This window comes from Capra hircus, chromosome 19, assembly GCF_001704415.2.
Source record: "Capra hircus breed San Clemente chromosome 19, ASM170441v1, whole genome shotgun sequence".
In the NCBI taxonomy this organism is placed as follows: Eukaryota; Metazoa; Chordata; class Mammalia; order Artiodactyla; family Bovidae; genus Capra; species Capra hircus.
Window position 1 is genome coordinate 54,680,251 of NC_030826.1, and position 22,203 is coordinate 54,702,453.

General features: G+C 45.3%; 1 protein-coding gene and 1 pseudogene across 3 annotated transcripts in view; both read left to right on the top strand.

Moving 5' to 3' along the window:
* The window catches only part of RNF157 (ring finger protein 157), an 80,105-nt gene continuing 64,198 nt past the window's right edge, over positions 6,297-22,203 (top strand). For 2 of the 3 annotated variants that reach the window (XM_018063757.1, XM_018063758.1), the window contains exon 1: positions 6,297-6,455. In XM_018063757.1, coding sequence (XP_017919246.1) covers positions 6,368-6,455 — 88 coding nt within the window. In that variant the 5' untranslated portion in view covers positions 6,297-6,367. The remainder of the gene's footprint in view (positions 6,456-22,203) is intronic. The other variant, XM_018063756.1, reaches the window with a different exon arrangement.
* On the top strand, positions 20,169-20,562 carry LOC102186516 (annotated as a pseudogene).

The following is a 22,203-nucleotide window of genomic DNA, read 5'->3' on the forward strand; positions in this document are numbered from 1 at the left end:
CAGGGAAGCCTGGTGTGCTGCAGTTCATGAGGTCGCAAGGAGTCAGACATGACTTAGCACCTGAACAACAGCAACAGACTTTAGCAGGGAAGCACCTTGAATGTGTATGTGACACTTTTAACCTATTTGCTTAGAATCTGATCTAGCCCTCAGGGGTGATCCTCAACCCTCTTTTCTCATCTGCCCTTTGGTTTCCATGCCTGGGAGGAGGTGAATGGCCCATCTGACCTCAGCTCCAGTTTCAGGGGGGTAGAGGGAGGGTGTAGGGAGACGACTGCCCCCTGCTTGAGCTCGAGCTCAGTACTGGGTAATTTCTGTGGGAGGGTGGTGTACCGAGTGTTGGGCCTGGCATCCCAACAGGTGAACATGTATTCCCGCTGATTTGTCCTCTTCTCCTGGCACTAGAAGTCAACCTGCCCTGTAAATAAAGACACCAAACCAGCATTCCCACAGCGAGGCCCGGAGCACGGAGCCTTGGATCCCTGAGTTCTGAGCCAGGCAGCCACTGGCCTGACCTTGGGCAAGTCCCTTACCTTCCTCAGGCTAGAACTACATTCGACCTGTCAGGTGAGGGGCCCTGGATTACATATCCTTCCAGCTTCTTCTAGACCTGACGCTCCAGCCAGCACTCGGTGTTGCCAAGAAACCCCAGGAGAAGGAAGAGAATTTGTTCTCAGCTTCTCCCTTTGATTTTCTGAGTAACTGCAGTTGAGCATAGAGGTGTGGGGGCTGTCAGCACTGTCTCTCCCACATTCTGGCTTCGCTGGCAGCAGGGGACAGATGCTGGGCTTTTTGCCCGCCTGGAGTGTTTCCCCCAGAGGAGGCAGAGCAGGCAGCAGATCCAAAGTGGGCTGAAACATTAGTGGCACCTCCTTTAGCACAGATTTCATCACGGAGCGTATGCAGCCCCAGATGCAGCTGAGCTCAAAACCAAAAGAAGGACAGGGAAGTGAAGGCAGAAGCGAATGTACCGAAACGAGCTTAAGGGCTCTGGTGTTTCACAGAAACAATCTGGGACTAAACTAAAGCGAAATAGAAGGAACTCTCCTGATTTCTTTAAATGAGTGCTTGAATGGGATTAATGTCCCAGGTCTCTCCTTTCTCCAGAGGCCCGGGGAAGCAGGGCTGGAGGCAGGGTGAGGTGCCTTGCGGACACTGAGTGGCAACTTCAAGGTCACACCCTGGGCACCTCACTCTCCCCACCCAAGCCACACCAGGCGAGTGTAAACATTGTCTTTCATTTCAATCTCAACTTGAAAAATAGATTAAGAAGCTACAAACCCAACTGGAGTCTAAACAGTTGCCCTTTGTTAGAGGCACGCAGCTGAGCAGGAAATTAACAATGAGGAATTCACACTTGGCAAGACGCAAAAATATGAAAGGCCGATGGCTGATTTCCTAGTGGGCAAGGTTATCTTCCTCAACAGAGAGCTTTCGGTTGTCAGAGGAACAGTTTGCTGGGTCCCAAAACATTTAGGATCAGGCCCCTGTGTCCACATCAGCCTGGCGTGCCGATCTGGAGCAGGATGTGAAATTCTCTGTTTGTGGTTTTAGCTTGACTCCACTGAAGCCAAGGGCCAAGGACTGAGAGAGAGAGATGAGGGGCTATGCGTTGAGATTGGGCCCCTTGTTTGTTTGCTTTTTAATTTGGCTGCTCTAGAACTTCATTTCGGCACATAGAATCTTCGATCTTCGTTGTGGCACAGGTTTGGGGCGGCGGGGGGCGGGGGTGTCTTTGCTTTAGTTGTTGCATGAGAACTCTTTAGTTGTGACACGTGAGATCTTAGCCCCCTGACGATGGAACCCGAGCCCCCTGCATTGGGAGCATGGAGTCTTAGCCACTGGACCACCAGGGAAGTCCCTGGGGCCCATGTTTTGGATACTCAGGATAGCCAGAGTTGTAGCTTTCCTGTCGCCCAGCCCAGGCAGAAGGGTAAGGCAAACAGGCAAGAAGGAGCCTGTCATAGCTCCTTCAGGTCCCTGAGGCATGCCCCCCAACATCCCGGCTCTGCTGCCTTGGGAACTCCGTGCTCCCATTAGGACAGCATCTATCAGCTCTTCACCGGCAAGTTCTCTCTCTTCCTCCTGATGCGGGCATCTGTGAGAATCTTTGAAATTGGTGGGTGTGTCACAAAAGGTGGAAAATGCACGACGGTGCTGAAACCAGGACAGCCAAAACGAATAAAGTAAAGGCTCAAGGGGACTAGCTGACCTAGAAATTACTCGTCCCTCTGTTCCCTTCCCCGCAGGCTTCTCCTTTCTCCCTTAGACCCAAGGTGGAGAAGGGCTACGACCTGATAAAAATACACAGGCTTGTTACCTCCCTGCCTTCCTTGGATGATTAGAGGAAAACCCCTGAGACCCTTAAGCGCTGGCTTCTCTCCTAGGGTTCTCCCAAGGCCTGCACCCACATAGGCTTGGAAATGGTTAGAATGCCTTGAGGCTATTTACACAAAGGATGTGTGGTATTTGCGTGTAATTTCCCTGTGTGATCTGAGCCATCTCTCCCCAGACCATTTGTTCAAGTTAAAAGTATTTTTATGACTCTCTTGATGGCTCTCACTTCTGGATTTTTCCTCTTGTCTGTGCCATCTTCTCCCTCAGGACCTCTCCTTGGCTCACATCTCTGGCAAGGGGAGTCTGGAGGCACCAAGCAAGGACCTGGGAGGAATGCAGGTCTTTCAAGGGTTTGCTTATCTCGCCTGCACCCTGAGCACCGGGGGAGGTTCTTTTTTCCAAAACAGTAACACTGTGTGATTACACTGTAGACCGTGGGACTCTAACCTAACTCACAGAAAATCTCTTTGATCTGGAATTTTCTCTGAACTACCGGCATCCCTTTCTCTTCTGCCTCCTGACCCTAGTCAGCCCGTTACCATTATCACTTCTTCTTCTTTCTTTTTTAAGTCTTAACTTTTTTTTTTTTTTTTTGGTTCTGCTGGGTCTTGGTTGCTTCCAGCGCGCTTTCTCTGATTGCGGTGAGCGGGGGCTAGTCTCTAGTTGAGATACTTGGGCTTCTCATTGCAGTGGCTTCTCTTATTGTGGAACACAGGCTTTTAGGTGTACAGGTTTCAGTAGCTGTGGCATATAGGCTCAGTGGTTGTGGCTTGGGGGTGGACTTAGTTGCTCTGGGATCTGCCCAGACTAGGGATCAAACCCACGTCCCCTGCATTGGCAGGTGGATTCTTATTCACTGTACCACGAGCGAAGTCCCGATCACTTCTTTTTTTTAAACTGAGTCTTGATTCACTAATGGCTTCTTTGTAATAGACAGTAAGGATTGGAGGAAGAACAAAGTTATAAGCTTGGGGAGTGTTATCCAAGACAGGGAACAGGGCTTCCCTGGTGGCTCCGTGGTTTAAAAAAAAAAAAAAAAGATCTGCCTGCCAATGCAGGAGACGTGGTTTCCATCCGTGATCCAGGAAGATCCCACATGCCTCAGAGCATCTAAGCCCACGCGCCAGTTATTCAGCCTGTGCTCTAGAGCCAGGGAGCTGCAACTACTGAGCCCACATGCCCTAATGAACCACGTGCCCTAAAGCCTGTGCTCCACAGCAAGAAAAGCCACTGCACCTTGAGAGCATGACTGCAACAAGAGAGTAGCCCCTGCTTGCCTCAACTAGAAAAAAGCCTTATGCAGCAAGGAAGACCCAGCACAGCCAAAAATAAATAAATACAAATAAAATTATATTTATATATGAAAAGATAGGGAGCAAACCCACTTCCCAAGATCAGAGGCTGAGATGAAAGAAGAACAGATCATTGCAAAAAACAGGAACAGAGCTGCCTGACTGAGCTACCTCCTGCCTGACTCTGGCTGCAGATGTGGGTAAATCCGCTCAGAGATGGTGCCCCCTTTACCAATGGCCAAGGGCAGGAAGGACAAAGACTTCTTTGATAAGATTATAAGGCATTTTACTCTGTGATGTGCTAAAGGCTTTCTGCTTTGAGGCCATACTGATTCTTCGTGACTTGTATTTTATCTTTACCCAGTAATTACAAGGTAGGCCCTGTGTGTGATGAAAAGGGTAGCTGGTAGTCATTGATTCCCTTCCAAAGATATGTCTAAAAGCCTTCTAGTGGTGAGGGTCAAGGGTTGGAGGGAGGGCTCTGAACTCTGCCACGGAGCCCTGGTGCTTGGGAGAAGCTTCCATCTGCTGGCCTGGGCCAGGGACTTGCCTGCTCCTCGGCATCAGTCAAAAAAAAAAAAAAAGACAAATATGTGTTCCTGCCATCCTGGGGACAACCAAGGCAATTGGGTGATGGTATCTTTGTCACCAGGTCTGCAACTGAGAAGAGGACAATTAAAAGTACAAAAGAGGAAACTCCCTGGCAGTCCAGTGGTTCGAAATTTGCCTTCCAGTGTTGGGGGATGCCGGGTTCGAACTCTTGTCAGGGAACTAGGATCCCACATGCCCACCAGTCAACTAAGCCCCCTCTAGGCAACTGCTGAGCCTGTGCACAGCACAACTGAGACTCCAGGCAGCCAAGTAAATAAATAAATGAATTAAAAAACTAGTACAAAAGGTAATCAGGAAAGAGACTTTGTGAAATGGCTTTTACAAATCTAATCAAGGGAACCCAAGGGCCCAACAGTACACTGAATGTTGCTGAAACATTGCTGACATCGTGTTCTAGCAGTTGAAGTTTTTGCTAATCAGTCTACGCTCTCACCAGACCCACACAAAAAAGAAAAGGTTTAAAACACATATGTCTGTAATTAAGCTCTGGAGTGGTGTCTTCTGTCTGTCCCAGTGACCCACTGTGGTTGTTTGTTCTCATTCAGAGAAGCCCTTCACCTGTCATCCCGCCTTGACTCTCCTTGCTCGCATAGTTTCCAAAAGGCATGATCTGAGCTTGACTGTCTCGATCTATTCTGAGTTGAGGGTCTCCTAACTTCAGGGCTACATGAGCTGCAGAAGGGACCGATAAACAGAGAATGTGTATAGAATTCTGCTCTTTGAAAGGAGCTAAATGAGAGGGTTAGAAGTAGAAGTGGAAGCAGTGTCAGATTTTGTTTTCTTGGGCTCCAAAATCACTGCAGATAATGACTGCAGCCATGAAATTAAAAGATGCTTGCTCCTTGGAAGGAAAGCTATGACTAACCCAGACTATGTCTTACAAAGCAGAGACATCACTTGGCAGACAAAGGTCTGTCTAGACAAAGCTATGATTTTTCCAGTAGTCAGATATGGATGTGATAGTTGGGCCATAAAGAAGGACGAGCGCAAAAGAATTGATGATTTTGCACTGTGGTGTTGGAGAAGACTCTTGAGAGTCCCTTGGACTGCAAAGAGATCAAACCAGTCAATCCCAAAGGAAATCAACCCTGAATGTTCATTGGAAGGTCTGTTGCTAAAGCTGAAGCTCCGATACTTTGGCCACCTGATGCGAAGAGCCGACTCATCGGAAAAGCCCGTGGTCCTGGGAAAGATTGAAGGCAAAAGGAAGAAAGGGCGATAGAGAATGGGATGGTTGGATGGCGCCACCAACTCAATGGACATGAGTCTGAGCAAACTCTGGGAGACAGTGGAGGACAGAGAAGACGGGCGTGCTGCAGTCCATGGGGTCGGACACGACTTAGAGACTGGGCAACAACAAAGTGAGACGGATGTCGGTGGCGACGTCTTCCGAGCGGGTCACCAGCACTGATCAATCTCCCTGGCCCCGGGGAGTCCCTTTGAGGCTACGGCGCTGGGGGTGGGGGGAACCCACCCGAAGTCCCTCGGCTGGGGCGGGCGTGCTAGGGGCCCCCCTCTGCGGGGTTTCTGACCATTGCCTTTGGGATGCTGAGGGGTGGGGCTGGAGAAGGCATCCTCCCGGTCGGGAAGCCGCGTGCGCCCTCGGATGCTGGGGACAACGGTGAGCGACCTCCTGGGCCTCGACCTGGCGCGCGCGGCGAGACGGCGGCTCCCGCGCGGTCACCTGAGCGGGGTCAGCTGGCTCCGTGGGGGCGACGCGTCCCCGGCCCCTCCAGCCCGCGCTGGGCCGCGAGCCCCGGGCCGGCCGGGCGCGCCCGGAGGCCGCTCCGCCGAGTGCCGCCGCCCATTGGCTGGCACGGCGCGGCCCGCTCCCGCCCCGCCCCGCCATTGGCCGCGGCCGCCGCGGGCCCCGCGCGCTAGCCGCGGCTGACATCACGAGGCCTGAGGCGGCGGCGGCGCCCCCGGCCCAGCCCGCAGCCCCCCTCGACATAGGCGCCGCCGCGGGGCCCGGCGGAGGATGGTGCGCGGCGCGCCCGGGGCTCCCCGCCGCCGAAGCCGCAGCGCCGAGGCAGGAGCGGGCCGCGGCGCGCAGCCGACCCCCGCACCGGACGCGGGGCGAGCGGCCGCCGCGGTGAGGCGCCCAGGGCGGCGCGGGCGCAGCGGCCATGGGGGCCCTGACCAGCCGGCAGCACGCGGGCGTGGAGGAGGTGGACATCCCGTCCAATTCCGTGTACCGCTACCCGCCCAAGTCCGGTGAGCGCGAGCCGGGGCTGCGAGGAGGTCGCGATGCCCCCGCGCGGGGGGGTTCCCCGGGGGCCCAGGAGACCCAGAGGCCGACGGCGCTGCAGAGCCATCTCGGAGGGTGGGAGGTGTTGGACCAGGTCTGGGAGGGGCTGCTTTAGGGCCCTTGGCGGGGGTCGCCGGGGTGGGCATTCCCTCCGCCGGGGGCCGGGGGCTGGGAGCGGCCTGCGCGCCATCGGGTCCTGTGACGGAGACGTGCGCTCGGGGGACTGCGGCTCCGAGGGGCGGGGTGTCCACGGCGCAGGCCGGGTCCCTTCCTTCCCGCCCGGTGCCCGGGCCCCCTCAGGAGCTGAGGGTGAGGTGGAACGGGTTGGCATCCGAAGCGGGCACCTGTGCTAGGTGCTGGCCCTGGTAGCCTCCGGAGAGGGAGGCACAGGTTTGAATTAGGTTCTCCTGGTTGCGGGGTTGGGGGGTGCTGCTGGAGGATGGCGGCCGAAAATGCGTTTGCTGTTGCGGGTGCTTTTTCAAGAGGCTGTCAGAAGAAAGGAGTTCAACAGAAATGTATCAGAGTCATTCGGGTTGTCGCTTTGCCAGAGCAATGGCAACCCTGGCATTTGGAATGAGAATAGCCCTGGGATAGGGCACAGGTATTGATAATGTCTAGAAGTATTATGTTTGTTTTCAGAATCATTAAAACGATACATGTCTCCAGCCTCTGGCTTGTACCATAAATATTGGAAGTGGAGGAGAATTTTGACAGCACAGAGAGGTTTACAAGTGGATTGAGCACCAGCCAATTCGAAATTGCTAGCCAAGACCCCAACTCCTGGCTCTTTGTTTTTCAATACTTTTCTCAAGACTTCTGGGGACCCATGGCTACCATCTTCCCTTCGGCTTTGGACCTGATGAGGATTTTCATGATCTTGGAGAGATGTCAGAATTACAGCAGTAGAATAAAGACATGCTAATGAGATGAGCTGGTTTCTCAGCAGTCGATCCAGTTTGTGCCAGGTGAAAGCTGGGACCAGACAATGAAGCTGCACCCCGCAGTGTGTCTGCCAGGCTGTGTTGCACACTGCTTTTGTGCCAAAGAATGAAACGTTGCAGACATGAATATGCTTTTGAACTGCTTTAGTATAGTCTGAGATCAAGGGAGGCATTATTAGTGTTTTAATGAAGCTCTGGCTAATTACAACTGCATGAACCCAGTGCTAAAGGAGGCATGCATTTTGCTTTTTAGTCGACAAAAATATACACAATTATTTGTGGACTTTTCTGAAATCACTTAGCTTTTATTGATTTGCATATGGAGCATGTTTTGCTGAACTTGGAGTTCGCAGTGGAGTTCACTGCCTCAGAAGAGTATTCATCCATCCTTTACTTATCGGAATAAGCATAGGTCGATCAAAGTCCCCAAAGAATATTGATGCAACTGTGGATCTTGGATGATGATAATAAAAGGGTAATGGACCAAACTGAAACTTTCCCTAACCATCGCCCTCCATACTTATAGTCTTAAATCATCATCTCTGCTCTACCAATCTTTTTTGAAAGTTTCACCGAATGGTAACCCATTTTTTAATTAGAGCTTTTGCACGAGAGAAATCTTTGTAGCAAGTGGACCAAGTTTTGTATGTTGAACGTAAAACACAGAAAATAGGAATCAGAACATTCATGTCCCAGTCGGCAGACCTCTGTGTACTTGAAAATTTGTGTACTTGGCGTATATGCGCTAATCTAGAGGCATCTGCTATCTTTCACGTGATCTTTATCATTATTGTTTTTTTATTTATTTGGCTGTGTTGCCTCATTTCGGCACACGGGGATCTTTCTCTGCAGAGAACTGACTCTGTCTAGGACTCTGTCTAGTTGTGGCTCGAGGGTTCAGTAGTTACAGCACAGAGGCTTAGTTGTTCCATGGCATGTGGGATCTTGGTTCCCTGATGAGGGATCGACTCTTCGTCCCCTGCATTGCAAGGCAGATGCAAGTCCCTCATGTGATCTTTAAATTTACCTGATTATTGGATTATAATACTTTTTATTTTTTTTTGGCCGGGCAGTGCAGCATACAGAGTCCCTACCAGAAATCGGACTGATGTCCCCTGCATTGGAAGCTTAGAGTCTTAACTGCTGGACCATCAGGGAAGTCCCTGGATTATAGTATTTGAGCCCCAAAGGAACCTTGCAGAGAATCTGGCCCCTGATCCATTCATTTGGCGGGTAAGAAAATGGAGACTCAGAGAAGTGGGTTGGTAAAGGCCAAGGTTACCCAGCAAGTGAGTGCTCTTCTTACTAAACCATCAGCCTCTGCCTTTCTTAAGGAATTGGATTTTGAACTCATCCTTGATGATTAGTGGAATGGAGGCTATTCTGCATCAGTATTGGTACAAAACTCAGAGGCCTGTCTCCCTGTTGAAGGATCAGACTGGGTTTGATCTTGAGGTCTCCCTATCTTTGGTGCTGAGAGTGGAACAAAGCAAACAGCAGAATCAGCTTTCTCCAGGTGACCAACCTGGCTGAGCTGGGACCGCCCTCTGGCTCACCAGGAAGTCTCTATAACTCCACGTGCCCAGCAGAAATTGGTTTTTCTGCTTTTTGTATTTTTAAAGGAACCCCTTAATTTTCTACGCATGTTGACCTGGAAACATTTAAAAGATATTGAGAACAGCTGATTTCTTGTTGGCGCTTGGGTTTATAGCTTTTTTTTGTTCTTTACTAGAGATAGGCGAAAATAAAATAGCCTAAAATTGTTTAGAATTCATTATTTTTTTGAATCAGTCATAGAGTCACATAGTTCAAAGTTGAAAAGAATGAGTAGGCATACAGTGAGAGCCTAGTTCTCACAGTGCCTGTTCATCCACCCAGTTCCTCCCCATAAGCTGCCCATACCTACGTAACCACTTTCTGGAATTCTTCCAGTTTCTTGTGTAAATACAAGTGTAACTACTTAGACTGCTCTGCACCGTGTTTTGTTTTGGTTTTTTTACTTTCAAAGATATTGGAGGTCTTTTTCTGTTATCTCCATATTAGGGTTTTTTTGTTGTTTTTGCTGTTATTGTTGTTCTTTTAAAAAATAAAACAACTAAAAAAATTTCATTAAAAAACAAAACAATCAATTAAAAAATAAAATAACATTCCTTGGTGTGTACGTGCTATTGGTTTTTCACGCAGTCTGCTACTGGTGAACATTTGGAAGTGTCTTCCCGCCCCAACCTTTTACTATTACAAACAATGCGGCAATGACTAATATTATGCATATGTTCTCAGGCAGTTTTTAGCTTTGTTAATAAATACACAAATATTAATCATTTAAATAACAGGAAGTATGATGGGAATTTGTTGCTGTAGACTGTTTCTACATTAGCATAGAAAGCTGGTTTCAGCACTGTTCTGCACAGTGCTAAAAGGCACAGGGTTGTGCCTTTGTAATTTTTGAGTTGGAAGCCATTCTGTGCTTTTAAATCCTCCTCTGAGATCTTTGTTTCTTCCAAAGCCCATGATCATTTGTTCAGCAAAGGTATAGTTTTGCTGAAGTGGTGTTTTTATGCACGCAGGCCCAACTTTCGAAAGGTGTCTCCATATTGATAAGGGTCATTGGTTCTGGTTTCCTCTGTCCAGGAAGAACTAGCATACCATAAAGACATTCACTTTAATTCGGTACCTGATAAATCTAGTTCATTTCCCTCTTACATATTTGAGCAAATTGGAAAATAGGAGTAATTCATTTTGCTTAGGTGTTAAGAGGGAAACTTATTATAAAAATTTAAGATGGGGAAGGGATAGTTAGGGGGTTTGGGATGGACGTGTATACACGGCTGTATTTAAAATGGATAACCAACAGGGACCTACTCTGTAGCACATGGAATTCTGCTCGATGTCACTTGGCAAGCGTGGATGGAAGGGGAGTTTGGGGGAGAATGGTTACATGTATGTATATGGCTGAGTCCCTTCGCTGTTCACCTGAAACTATTCACAGCATTGTTAATTGGCTATACTTCAATACAAAATAAAAAGTTAAAAACATAAAGTAAAATTAAAAATGGTGAAACTTCCCTAGTGGTCCAGTGGTTAAGAACATGCCTTGCAGTGCAAGGGATTAGATCCCTGGAAACTATGATCCCACATGCCCCGGGGCAACTAAACCCATACCCAAACACCGCGGCTACTGAGCGCTGCAAGTAGAGATCCCACATGAGGGGACAAAGACCCTGCGTGCTGCATCTAAGGCCTGATGCAGCCAGATAAATAAATAATTTTTTAAAAAGTAAATAAAATTCAGAATGGTAATCAGAGTCCTGGACAGCTAACATCATCATTCTCCAAATTTTTTGTTGTATTGGAGTACACATATGCTTGTCAAGTGGGTCTGTCCTAGGGCAAGAGCAGTTTCTGTAGCGTGGGTACTAAGTCTTTGCTGGTTGCACAGTTATAAAAGTTTCTCTTAGCTTTGTTGTTGTTTAGTTGATGAGTCATGTCTGACTCTTTAGCAACCCCGTGGACTGTAGCCAGCCAGGCTTCTCTGTCCATGGGATCTCCCAGGCAAGAATATGGAGTGGGTTGCCATTTCCTTCTCCGGGGGTCTTCCCAGCCGGGAGATCGAACCCTCATCTCCTGCATTGGCAGGTGAACTCTTTACCACTGAGCCGCCAGGGAAACTTACTGCAGAATAAAGAATTATTTGGTTTTGGCAAATTTTGATTGATGCATTAACCAAAATTAAGTAGGTCTCTTGGGACTTCCCTGGTAGTCCAAAGTTTAAGACTTAGCCTTCTAATGAAGGGGGTACAGGTTCGATCCATGGTCAGGGAGCTGGGATCCCACATGCCTTGAGGTCAAAAAAACCAAGACATAAAACAGAAACAATGTTGTAACAAATTCAATAAATACTTTAAAAATAGTCCACACATAAAAAAATATTTTAAATGGTAAAAAAAATAGGTTTCTAAAATTTTTAGTAAATACATTTAATACCATAATAAAGCTTAATGGTTGTTCTATTTAATGATGGAGTCATAAAGCTCAAGAGTTCAAATGCTGGTGTTAGTTTTGAACACTTAAAAGGTGGTAATTCTTCTTTGGAAACCTCCAGTATTTTTGCTTTATTTGTACCTTACTTCATTGAGAGCAGACTGATTTCTTTCACTTTTCGATTGTGTCTTATGATTGAGGGCCTTTGATTTCCTTATATGATAGTGGTTGTGTTCTTTTGTTCCTTAGCACCTCTCTTCTCATTCTGTTTATTACTGTCAACGCACATTATCGGGCACTGATGGACTGTGCTGTGTGCTAGTGTATAGATTCTGATCCTGGGATTTTGATGCCTATGGCAAGCATCAGGATAGAAGCCCTCAAATCAACTTTGTAGTTCATGATGTGGGTCACAGAAGGGAGGATTAACAATACAGGCTCTATGGTGGTTGTATCACCAGGGTTCTCCAGAGAAAGAGAACCAATAGGAGATGTACACATATGATTGCCCTCCATTATTGTGAGGCTGGCAAGTCTGAAAGTTGTAGGGCTGGCCAGCAAGCTGGATTCTCAGGAATTCATGTTGTATTTGTCAGTCTGAAATCTGTAGGACAGGCTGCCAGACGAGAAACTCAGGCAGGATTTCTGTGTTTGTTTTTTTTTTCCCCATACTTTAAACTTTTTATTTTGCATTGGGGTATAGCCAGTTAACAATGTTGTGGTAGTTTCAGGTGAGCAGCAAAGGGACTCAGCCATGCATATGTATGTGAATCTTATAGCGGAATTCCTTTTTCTCTGGGAAACCTCAGTTTTGGCTTTTAAAGCCTTTAACTGATTGGATGAAGCCCACCCACATTATCCAGGTTAATCTCTTTTACTTAAAGTCAACTAATTATAAAGGTTAATTACATCTACAAAATACCTTCACAGCAACATCTAGATTGGTGTTTGGACAGACAACTGACCACCATAACCCTAGCCAAGTTGACATAAAAATTAACAATCATAGTGATTCTTTTTTTGTTGTTTTTTTTTTTGGCTGTGCTGCACGACTTTTCAGGATCTTAATTCCCCAACCATGGATCAGACCTGTGGTAGTGAAAGTATGGAGTCCCAACCACTGGACCACCAGGAAATTCTCCGTAGCTTCTTATTTTATCAAATTATTTGTGCTAGATAGGCACAAAACTTTGGCTCCAAGTTTTTACTTTCTGAAAGAGCGCCTGTGCTGGGAAATATTTTTAAATGTCTAAAAATTACAGTCTTAAAAAATCATAATTTAAGAATTACACTCCTTCCAAAATTTCAGTGCTTATCATCTAGTATCAAATGTAGAATGCAGTCATAAAGAGATAAATAAGAATATAAAATATACCATGATCAGGTGGAATTTATGCCAGGAATGCACGGTTGGTTTAATATCTGAAAACTCAATTGATGTTAACACACCATATTAGTAGAATAAAGAATAAAAACTACATGATCTCCAGTATCTTGGATCAATACTGCTTAACATATCCAATACCTTTTCAAGATAAAAAACATTCAACAAACTTGGAATAGAAAGGTGCTTCTTCAATCTGATGTAGGATATCTATGAGATACTCATAGCTGCCACTATAATTAATGGTGAGATACAGATTTCTTTCCTCCTAAGATCAGGGTCAAGACAAGGATGTCTGCTTTTGCCATTCAGTAATGACTGAAGATTCTAAATGGATTGGAGATTCTAACAATAAGGTCAAACAAAGAAACACATAAAAAAGAAATTTTAAGGAAACCAGATTGTGAAGAAAAAAGTGAAACTGTATTCACAGATAACATGATCCTATGTATAGAAAATACTCAGGATTCCACAAAAAAAGCCACTAGAACTAATAAATGAGTCAGGTTGTAGATAAAAAGATCATATAAACACGAAAAAAATCAATTGTGCTTTTATATACAAGCAATTATCTGAAGGGGTTCCCTGGTGGCTCAGCGGTAAAGAGTCCGCCTGCAATGCAGAGGACTTGGAGACCTGGGTTCAATCCCTGGGTCAGGAAGATCCCCTGGAGGAGGAAATGGCAACCCACTCCAGTAATCCTGCCTGGAAAATCCCATGGACAGAGGAGCCTGGCGGGTTCCATGGGGTTGCAAAAGAGTTGGACACTACTGAGTGGCTAAACAACAACAAATAATCTGAAAATACCGTTCCATTCCCAATAGCAGCAAAAAGAATGTAGTCATTTTCAGGAATAAATTTAACATAAGTGTGGGATTTGTACACTGAAAATTCTAAAATGTTATCAAGATTAATGCTCTAACTAAAGATTAGTTTAAAGAGGTCTATATAAATAGATATTTTATGTTCATGAATTGGAAAACTCAGTTGAGATGCCAGTGGTCTCGCAATTGATCTGAAAGTTGACTGTGTTCTCTGTCACAATCCCAACAGACTTTTTTGAAGAAACTGGCCAGCCAGTTCTAAAATACATGTGGACAAGCGAAGGATCTAGAATATCCTTAACAATTTTGAGAAGGAAGAACAAACTTGAAAGATTTTCATTACCCAATTTCAAAAATTACATCAAGACACGGTGTGGTGTTGGTACAGCTAGAAGTATATAGATCAGTAGAATTCAAGACAGAAATAAACCCTTATATTTATGGTCGGTGGTTTTTGACAGAAGTGCCAAGACAATTCAACAGGGAGAGGATATGCTTTTCAACAAATGGTGCTAGGACAATTGGATATTGACAAGCAGAAAAATGAGCTTAGACACTTGATTCACATCACCAAAAATTAACTCACATAGAATGAATGAATGAAATAGAATGAAAATATTGACCATGGAGTGGAAGAAAATATTAGCAAATCTTCTACATGGTAAGGGATTTGTGTCTAGATTGTATAAAGAATGTGTACAATTCAAAAACAAAAGGACAACCTGAAAAGGAGCAAAGTTCTTCAGTAAACATTTCTCCAACAAAGATACACAAATGAACAATAAGCATGTCAGTAATGAAAAGATGCTTACTATTGTTGGCCTTTGCTGCTGCTGCTAAGTCGCTTCAGTCGTGTCCGACTCTGTGCGACCCCATAGACGGCAGCCCACCGGGCTTCCCCATCCCTGGGATTCTCTAGGCAAGAATACTGGAGTGGGTTGCTATTTCCTTCTCCAATGCATGAAAGTGAAAAGCCAAAGTGAAGTCGCTCAGTCGTGTCCGACTCCTAGCGACCCCATGGACTGCAGCCCACCAGGCTCCTCTGTCCATGGGACCTTCCAGGCAAGAGTTCTGGAGTGGGGTGCCATTGCCTTCTCCAGTTGTCCTTTCAGTTTAGTTCAGTCGCTCAGTTGTGTCCGACTCTTTGCGACCCCATGAATTGCAGCACGCCAGGCCTCTGTCCATCACCAACTCCCGGAGTTCACTCAGACTCACATCCATCGAGTCAGTGATGCCCTCCAGCCATCTCATCCTCTGTCGTCCCCTTCTCCTCCTTCCCCCAATCCCTCCCAGCATCAGAGTCTTTTCCAGTGAGTCAACTCTTCGCATGAGGTGGCCAAAGTATTGGAGTTTCAGCTTCAGCATCATTCCCTCCAAAGAAATCCCAGGGCTGATCTCCTTCAAAATGGACTGGTTGGATCTCCTTGCAGTCCAAGGGACTCTCAAGAGTCTTCTCCAACACCGCAGTTCAAAAGCATCAATTCTTCGGTGCTCAGCTTTCTTCACAGACTAACTCTCACATCCATACATGACCACTGGAAAAACCATAGCCTTGACTAGATGGACCTTTGTTGGCAAAGTAATGTCTCTGCTTTTTAATATGCTATCTAGGTTGGTCATAACTTTCCTTCCAAGGAGTAAGCGTCTTTTAATTTCATGGCTGCAACCACCATCTGCAGTGATTTTGGAGCCCCCCAAAATAAAGTCTGACACTATTTCCACTGTTTCCCCATCTGTTTCCCATGAAGTGATGGGACCAGATGCCACGATCTTCGTTTTCTGAATGTTGAGCTTTAAGCCAACTTTTTCACTCTCCTCTTTCACTTTCATCAAGAGGCTTTTGAGTTCCTCTTCACTTTCTGCCATAAGGGTGGTGTCATCTGCATATCTGAGGTTATTGATATTCCTCCCGGCAATCTTGATTCCAGCTTGTGCTTCTTCCAGCCCAGCGTTTCTCATGATGTACTCTGCACAGAAGTTAAATAAGCAGGGTGACAATATATAGCCTTGACGTACTCCTTTTCCTATTTGGAACCAGTCTGTTGTTCCATGTCCAGTTCTAACTGTTGCTTCCTGACCTGCATATAGGTTTCTCAAGAGGCAGGTCAGGTGGTCTGGTATTCCCATCTCTTTCAGAATTTTCCACAGTTTATTGTGATCCATACAGTCAAAGGCTTTGGCATAGTCAGTAAAGCAGAAATAGATGTTTTTCTGGAACTCTCTTGCTTTTTCCTTTAGGGGAATGCAAATCAAAACTGCAGTTAGATTACCACTTCACAGCCACTAGGATGGCAATAATTTTTAAAAACAAATAGTAAGAGTTGGTGAGAATGTGGAGAAACTGAAATCCTGGTCCACCATTGATGGGAATGTAAAAAGGTAGAGCTGCTATGGAAAACAATTTGACAGCTTTTCAAAGGATTTGTTACTTTATAACTCAGCAATTACAGTCCTAGGGGTGTATGTGTGTGTATGTATGCCCAAGAAAAATAAAAATATTCCATACCAAAACATGTAGATGAACGTTCATAGCAGCATTAGTCATAGTAGCTAAGAGGTGGGACTATCCCTAATGTTCAACAACTGGTGACTGGAACAACTGATAAAATGTGGTAAATCCGTGCAGTGGAGTGTTATTCATCAATAAAAAGGAATGACGTATTGATATGTGCTATAGCTTAGCTGAAACCTGAAAGTCACTAACATGAAGTGAAAGAAGCCAGAAGCAAAAGGGCATATATTGTATAATCCCGTTTATACGACATGTCCACAAGAGGCAAATCCGTAGAGACAGAAAGGAGATTAGTGACTGCCAGTGGCTGGGGGAGGGGGAGATGAGAAGTGATTGCTAACAGGGTTTCTTTCTGGGATTATGAAAATGTTCTAAAACTAGATAATGATGAATAGTTGCATAACTTGTGAATATACTAAAAAACCATCCAACTGTATGTTTTAAATAGATGAATTGTATGGTATGTGAATTATCTCTCGATAAAGCTGTTTTTAAAAGGGACCTAGGACTTCCCCAGGGCTTCCTTGGTGGCTCAGATGTAAAGAATCTGCCTGCCGTGCAGGAGACTCAGGTTCTATCCTTGGGTCAGGAAGATCCCCTGGAGAGGGAAATGGCAACCCCCTCCTGTGTTCTCATCTGGGAAATTCCATGGACAGAGAAGCCTGGTGAGCTACAGTCCATGGGGTCACAAAAAAAGCTGGACACGTCCTAGTGACTAAATGACAGCAAAGAGGACTTCCCTGGTGTCCCCACGGTTAAGACTGCCTTCCAATGCAGGGGGCGAGAGTTCAAATCCTGGTTGAGGATCCCACATACTCCATGATGGGGCCAAAAATTTTTACAAATGGACTTAGATTCAAGAGTTAGAACTATAAAACCCCTAAAAGAAGACATAGGAGAAGCTATGTATTTGTTTCAGATTGGGCAGAGTTCTTTGATACAATGCCAAAAGCTAAATCCATAAGGGAAAAAACTGATAAATTGGATTTCTTCCAAATTAAAAATGTTTTTACTTCAAACAACATTAAGGAGATGAAAAGACAAGCCACCTTCTGAATGAAAATATTTGCAAAACACATAGAGGATTTACATCCAGAATATTTTGACAACTCTTACAGCTCAATATTAAGACAACAACTCAATTTAAAGATGGACAAAAGAGTTGAATAGACATTTCACCAAAGAAGATATAGGAATAGCCAGTAAACACATGGAAAGATGCTCAGCATCAGTAGTTACTAGGGAAGTACAATTAAAACCACAATGAGATAGCACTCCAAAACTGCTAGGAAAGCAACAGGAAAAAAGACAACATCACATGTTGGTGAGAATGCGGAGAAATTGGGATCCTTGTACCTTACGGATGGGAATGCAAAATGGTAATGGCCAATTTGGAAAAGAGTGTGAGAGTGTCTTAAAAAGTTAAACATAAACTTACCTTATGGTCTAGCAGTTGCACTCCTCTCGTTGTTCACTGGCTCAGTCGTGTCCGACTCTTTGCAACCCCATGGACTGCAGCACACCAGGGCGTCCCTGTCCTTCACCATCTCCCGGAGCTTGCTCAAACTCATGTCCTTTGAGACGATAATGGCATCCAACCATCTCATCCTCTGTTGTCCCCTTCTCCTCCTGCCTTCAGTCTTTCCCAGCATCAAGGTCTTTTCCAACGAGTAAATCTGTTAAAAAAAGAATGAAGACATAGATGCACACAGCACCATGTGTTCAGTTGTTCATAACAGCATTGCTCATAATGATCAAAAAACTGAAAGTAATCCAAATGTCCATCAACTGGTGAATGGATTAACAAAATAAGGTATATTCATTCATTACAATACTATTCAGCAATTTAAAGAAAACAGCTATTGATATACGCTACACAATGCAGATTAACCCCAAAAACATTGTGGTAAGTGAAAGTAGCCAGATACAAGATGATGTATTATTGTATGTGTCCATTTGTATGGACTAGAAACAGCAAATACAAAGAAATAGAAAGCAGAGCAGGGTTTGCTTAAGGCTGAGGGTGGGAGTGGGAATTAGTTGTAAATGGACACAAGGGAGCATTTTGTGGTGGTGATGTTTTCAACTGGATTGTGGTGATAGTTGCCAAAATCATTGAATTGTAGCATGGATGAATTTTATGCTGTGTATATTATACCTCAATAAAAACTGTTTTTAAAAATAACAGTCAAGAGACGTCCCTGGTGGTCCAGTGGTTAAGACTCTGAGCTCCCAATGCAGGGGGCTCGGGTTCCATCCCTGGTCAGGGAACTAGATCCCACACACAACAAAGATGGAAGATCCCAAATGCTGCATCTAATTCCCGGCACAGCCAAATGCATAAATAAATATGAAAAAAGGAAATACCAAGTGTTTTATGCCAGTTGAATAAAATGAAGAGAAGAGCTTGAGGACTTCCCTGGTGGTCCCGTGGTTAAGAAGCCGTTGGCCAGTGGGGGGGACATGGGTTTGGGCCCTGGTCAGGGAAGGTTCCACATGCCTCAGGGCAACTAAGCCTGCACACCACAACTGGTGAGCTCGTGCTGTAGAGCCAGCGAGCTGCAACCACTGAGCCCACGGGCTGCAGCTCCTGAAGCTCTCAAGCTCTAGAGCCATGCCCCACGACAGGAGAGTCCACCACAGTGCAAAGCCCCCTCACCGCAACGAGAAAGTAGCTCCTGCTCACCACAGTTGGAAGAAGCCCGCCACGTGCCACATCTAAGGCCCAGAGCAGTCAAATAAAGAAAGAAATGCTAAAAAAGACAGAAACTAGCGTTGAAGTCTTCTGAGCATTCATAAGGTGAATGAAGTGTGAGAAAAGACAGTTGGCCTGGTTGGCCTGGTTCCAGAGAAGAGTTTCAGCGCAGTGGTAGAAACTGCTGTAAAGATCGGAGGGGTTGTTGGATGTGGGGGTGGGTGCAGACAGAGGGTGGAGGAATGGATGGATGGATGGATGGATGGGCTGGTGGGCGGATGAGTGCGTGGATGGATGGTTGGGTCTTCAGGCACTTGTTTTTGTGTTTGTTTTTTAAGTCAGGGAGAGAATATGTTTGTAGAGGCCAACAAAAAAGCCAGTGGAGAACGAGGAATGGAAATCTTGAGTAAGGAGGATTGTTGCTGATGAGGTCTGGAGGAGGTAGAGTTAGTTGGGAATGAGAACCTGGGTGAAAAAATCAAGCTTGCGATGGGGACAATAGGAATATCTTCTTGAGATGGGAAGAAAGTATGAATACAAATATAGGGAAGGTGAAGGTTTTGAAACTTTGGTAACTAAAGGGTTTTTAAGGAGCTCCACAAAGTAGAAGGAAAACAGGTAGAAGGGTCAACGTTGGGGACTTGAGAACGTGGGAAGGTTTGGGTCCACTGAATGTGCCTTGCTGTATACACTGTGAAGCTACAGTTGTTAAAACCGTATTGTGGGGCTTCCCTGGTGGTCTAGTGGCTAAGACAACCACACTTCCAATGCAGGGGCCCCGGGTTTGATCCCAGGTCAGGGAACCAGATCCCACATGCTGCAACTAAGGGTTCCCATGGCACAACTGAAAGGTCCTGCACACCACAGCTGAGACCCCGGGGCGCGCCACCCCCCAAAAACCCTATTATTGTACTTGTTCAGAATAGAATAGGACCCAGATCTAGATATATATATAGCATGATAAAAATCAAATTTCAATTAGTGGAGGAGCCCAAGGGCCACGACTTGTGAGCCTGTGCTCTAGAGCTCGGGAACCACAGTTAAGCACAGACGTCCTAGAGCCTGACTGAGCGGCCCAGGCCCCGCAAGAGAGGGGAGCCCCACTCGGCGCAGCTGGAGAAAGCCCCGCAGCAGCGAAGACCCAGCACAACCACAAATAAATAAGAAAGTGAAATAATCAGTGTGGGAGATAGAATAGTCGAGAAATTATGTTAGTGATGTTTCCTATTTGGAAAAAACAAATTAAACCCTTATCTCACACAGTTCACAAGGACAAATTCCAGATGTAAAAATAATAAAATAAAAAAACCAGTTGGGGTGATGGGCTCTCCATCGTAGGACCATGGCCTGGTTTGTCCGTAACCTCGAGGAGAAGACCCCCGTGCTGGTCAACGCTGCTGTGACTTACTTGAAGCCTCGATTGGCCACGTTTTGGTACTATGCCAAGGAGGAGCTGGTTCCTCCAGCCCCTGCTGAGATCCCTACAGCAATTCAGAGCTTGAAAAAAATTATCAACAGTGCTAAAACTGGTAGCTTCAAACAGCTCACTGTTAAGGAAGCTGTACTGAATGGTTTGGTGGCCACTGAGGTGTGAATGTGGTTTTATGTTGGCGAGATCATAGGTAAGCGTGGCATCATTGGCTATGATGTTTGAAGACCAATTTTTAACATGTGATTATATTTGCTTTATTATTCAAGTGTTCTTGGATCATTTGTGAGCAGACTGCTATTTGAATAAAATAAGACAATGTGTCAGAAAAAAGAAAAAAGAAAACCAGGCAAGCAACATAAATGAGAAAGAGTAGGGAGCATTTATCAGGAGGGAAACAGTTAATTCAATCTAGGCAGTCAATGGGATTACAGTATAATGGTTAAGAGCACACACAGGCTCGGGAATAAAAATAGCTGGATTTGGGGCATGGCACTGCCTCTTCTTAACTGTGTGACCTTGGACAAAGTCCTTAACCTCTCTGGGCATTCAATTCCTCTTTGGTAAAATAAGAAAAAATAAATAGTTGACACGCACCTTATAGGGTTGTAAGGAATATGTAATATTTGTTACTATAGCACTGGTATATAGAGTAAGCCTTCAAAAAGAGGTTGTTTTTATATAGTCATTAAGAACAATGAGGTTGGGAATTCCCCGGTGGTTCAGTGGTTAGGACCTGGCCTGGTCTGGGTTTGATCCCCTGGTCAAGGAACTAAGATTTTGTAAGCTAATTGGAGTGGGCCAGGGGAAAAAACAATGAAGTCAATCCATAAGTCCATACATAAGTACAGACCTGGAAAGATGCCAATATTACATTAGAGAAAAAAAGCTACATGCAGATCAATATGAGTAATATTTTAAGTAGGTTAAAAAACAAAGTAAAGCAAAACCGAAAACTTGAATGTGCTTATATATGTATAGGAAAACCTAGAAGGCTGCAAACTGTTTTTTGTTGTTTGTTTGTTTAGGGGGAGAATCATTATCTTTTTTAAGTTAATTAATTTTGGTTTTGGCTGCTCTGGGTCTTTACTGCTGTGCACAAGCTTCCTCTCGTCGCCGCCAGCAGGGGCTACTCTTCGTGAGGGTGCGCAGGCTTCTCACCACAGTGGGTTGTTACCGAGCACCAGTTCTAGGCACTTGGGCTCAGTACTTGCCACGAGGTGTGTGGAATCTTCCCAGACCAGGGATTGAACCTGTGTCCCCTGAACGGGCAGGTAGATTCTTAACCACCGGACCGCCAGGGAAGTCCCCCCAAATTAAGAGTTTTTGTTTGTTAACATTTAGGGTATCCATTAAATACAGAGTTGAAGAAAATGAGAAGTGTCAACTGCCCTTTCTTGTGTGATGTAATAGTTCACAGTGGTTTGGTGGCAAATGTCAGAATATCTCATTAGGGCAGACATAAATTCTGGAATCCACTGAGCAACATTGACTTTCATTATGATGTTAGGAATGTACCCCAGTAGTGTAGTTCACTGGGTAAACTAGTTAAGATTGTTAATTTCAAGATATTTCTTTTTCACATGGTGAGTAACAAATAGCTGTATTCTTCTTAGCGGATAGTTGAAAAAAGAATGTGGTTAGCACCTGAAAATATTTTTATATTGATTACATGTTGAAGTAATATTTTAGATATATTGGGTTATTAGAATATCCAACATGGGGTTAAATAAAATATATTCAAATTAATTGTGATTATTTTTACTTAAAAAAATATGGCTCTTAGATAATTTAAAATTACATATGTGGCTTGCTTTTTTTTTTGGTCACGCCTCAAGACATGTGAGATCTTAGTTCCCTGACCAGAGATTGAACCCTTGACTCTACAGTGGAAGACCAGAGCCAACCACTGCACCTTCAGGGAAGCCCTGTCATGGTATATTATTAC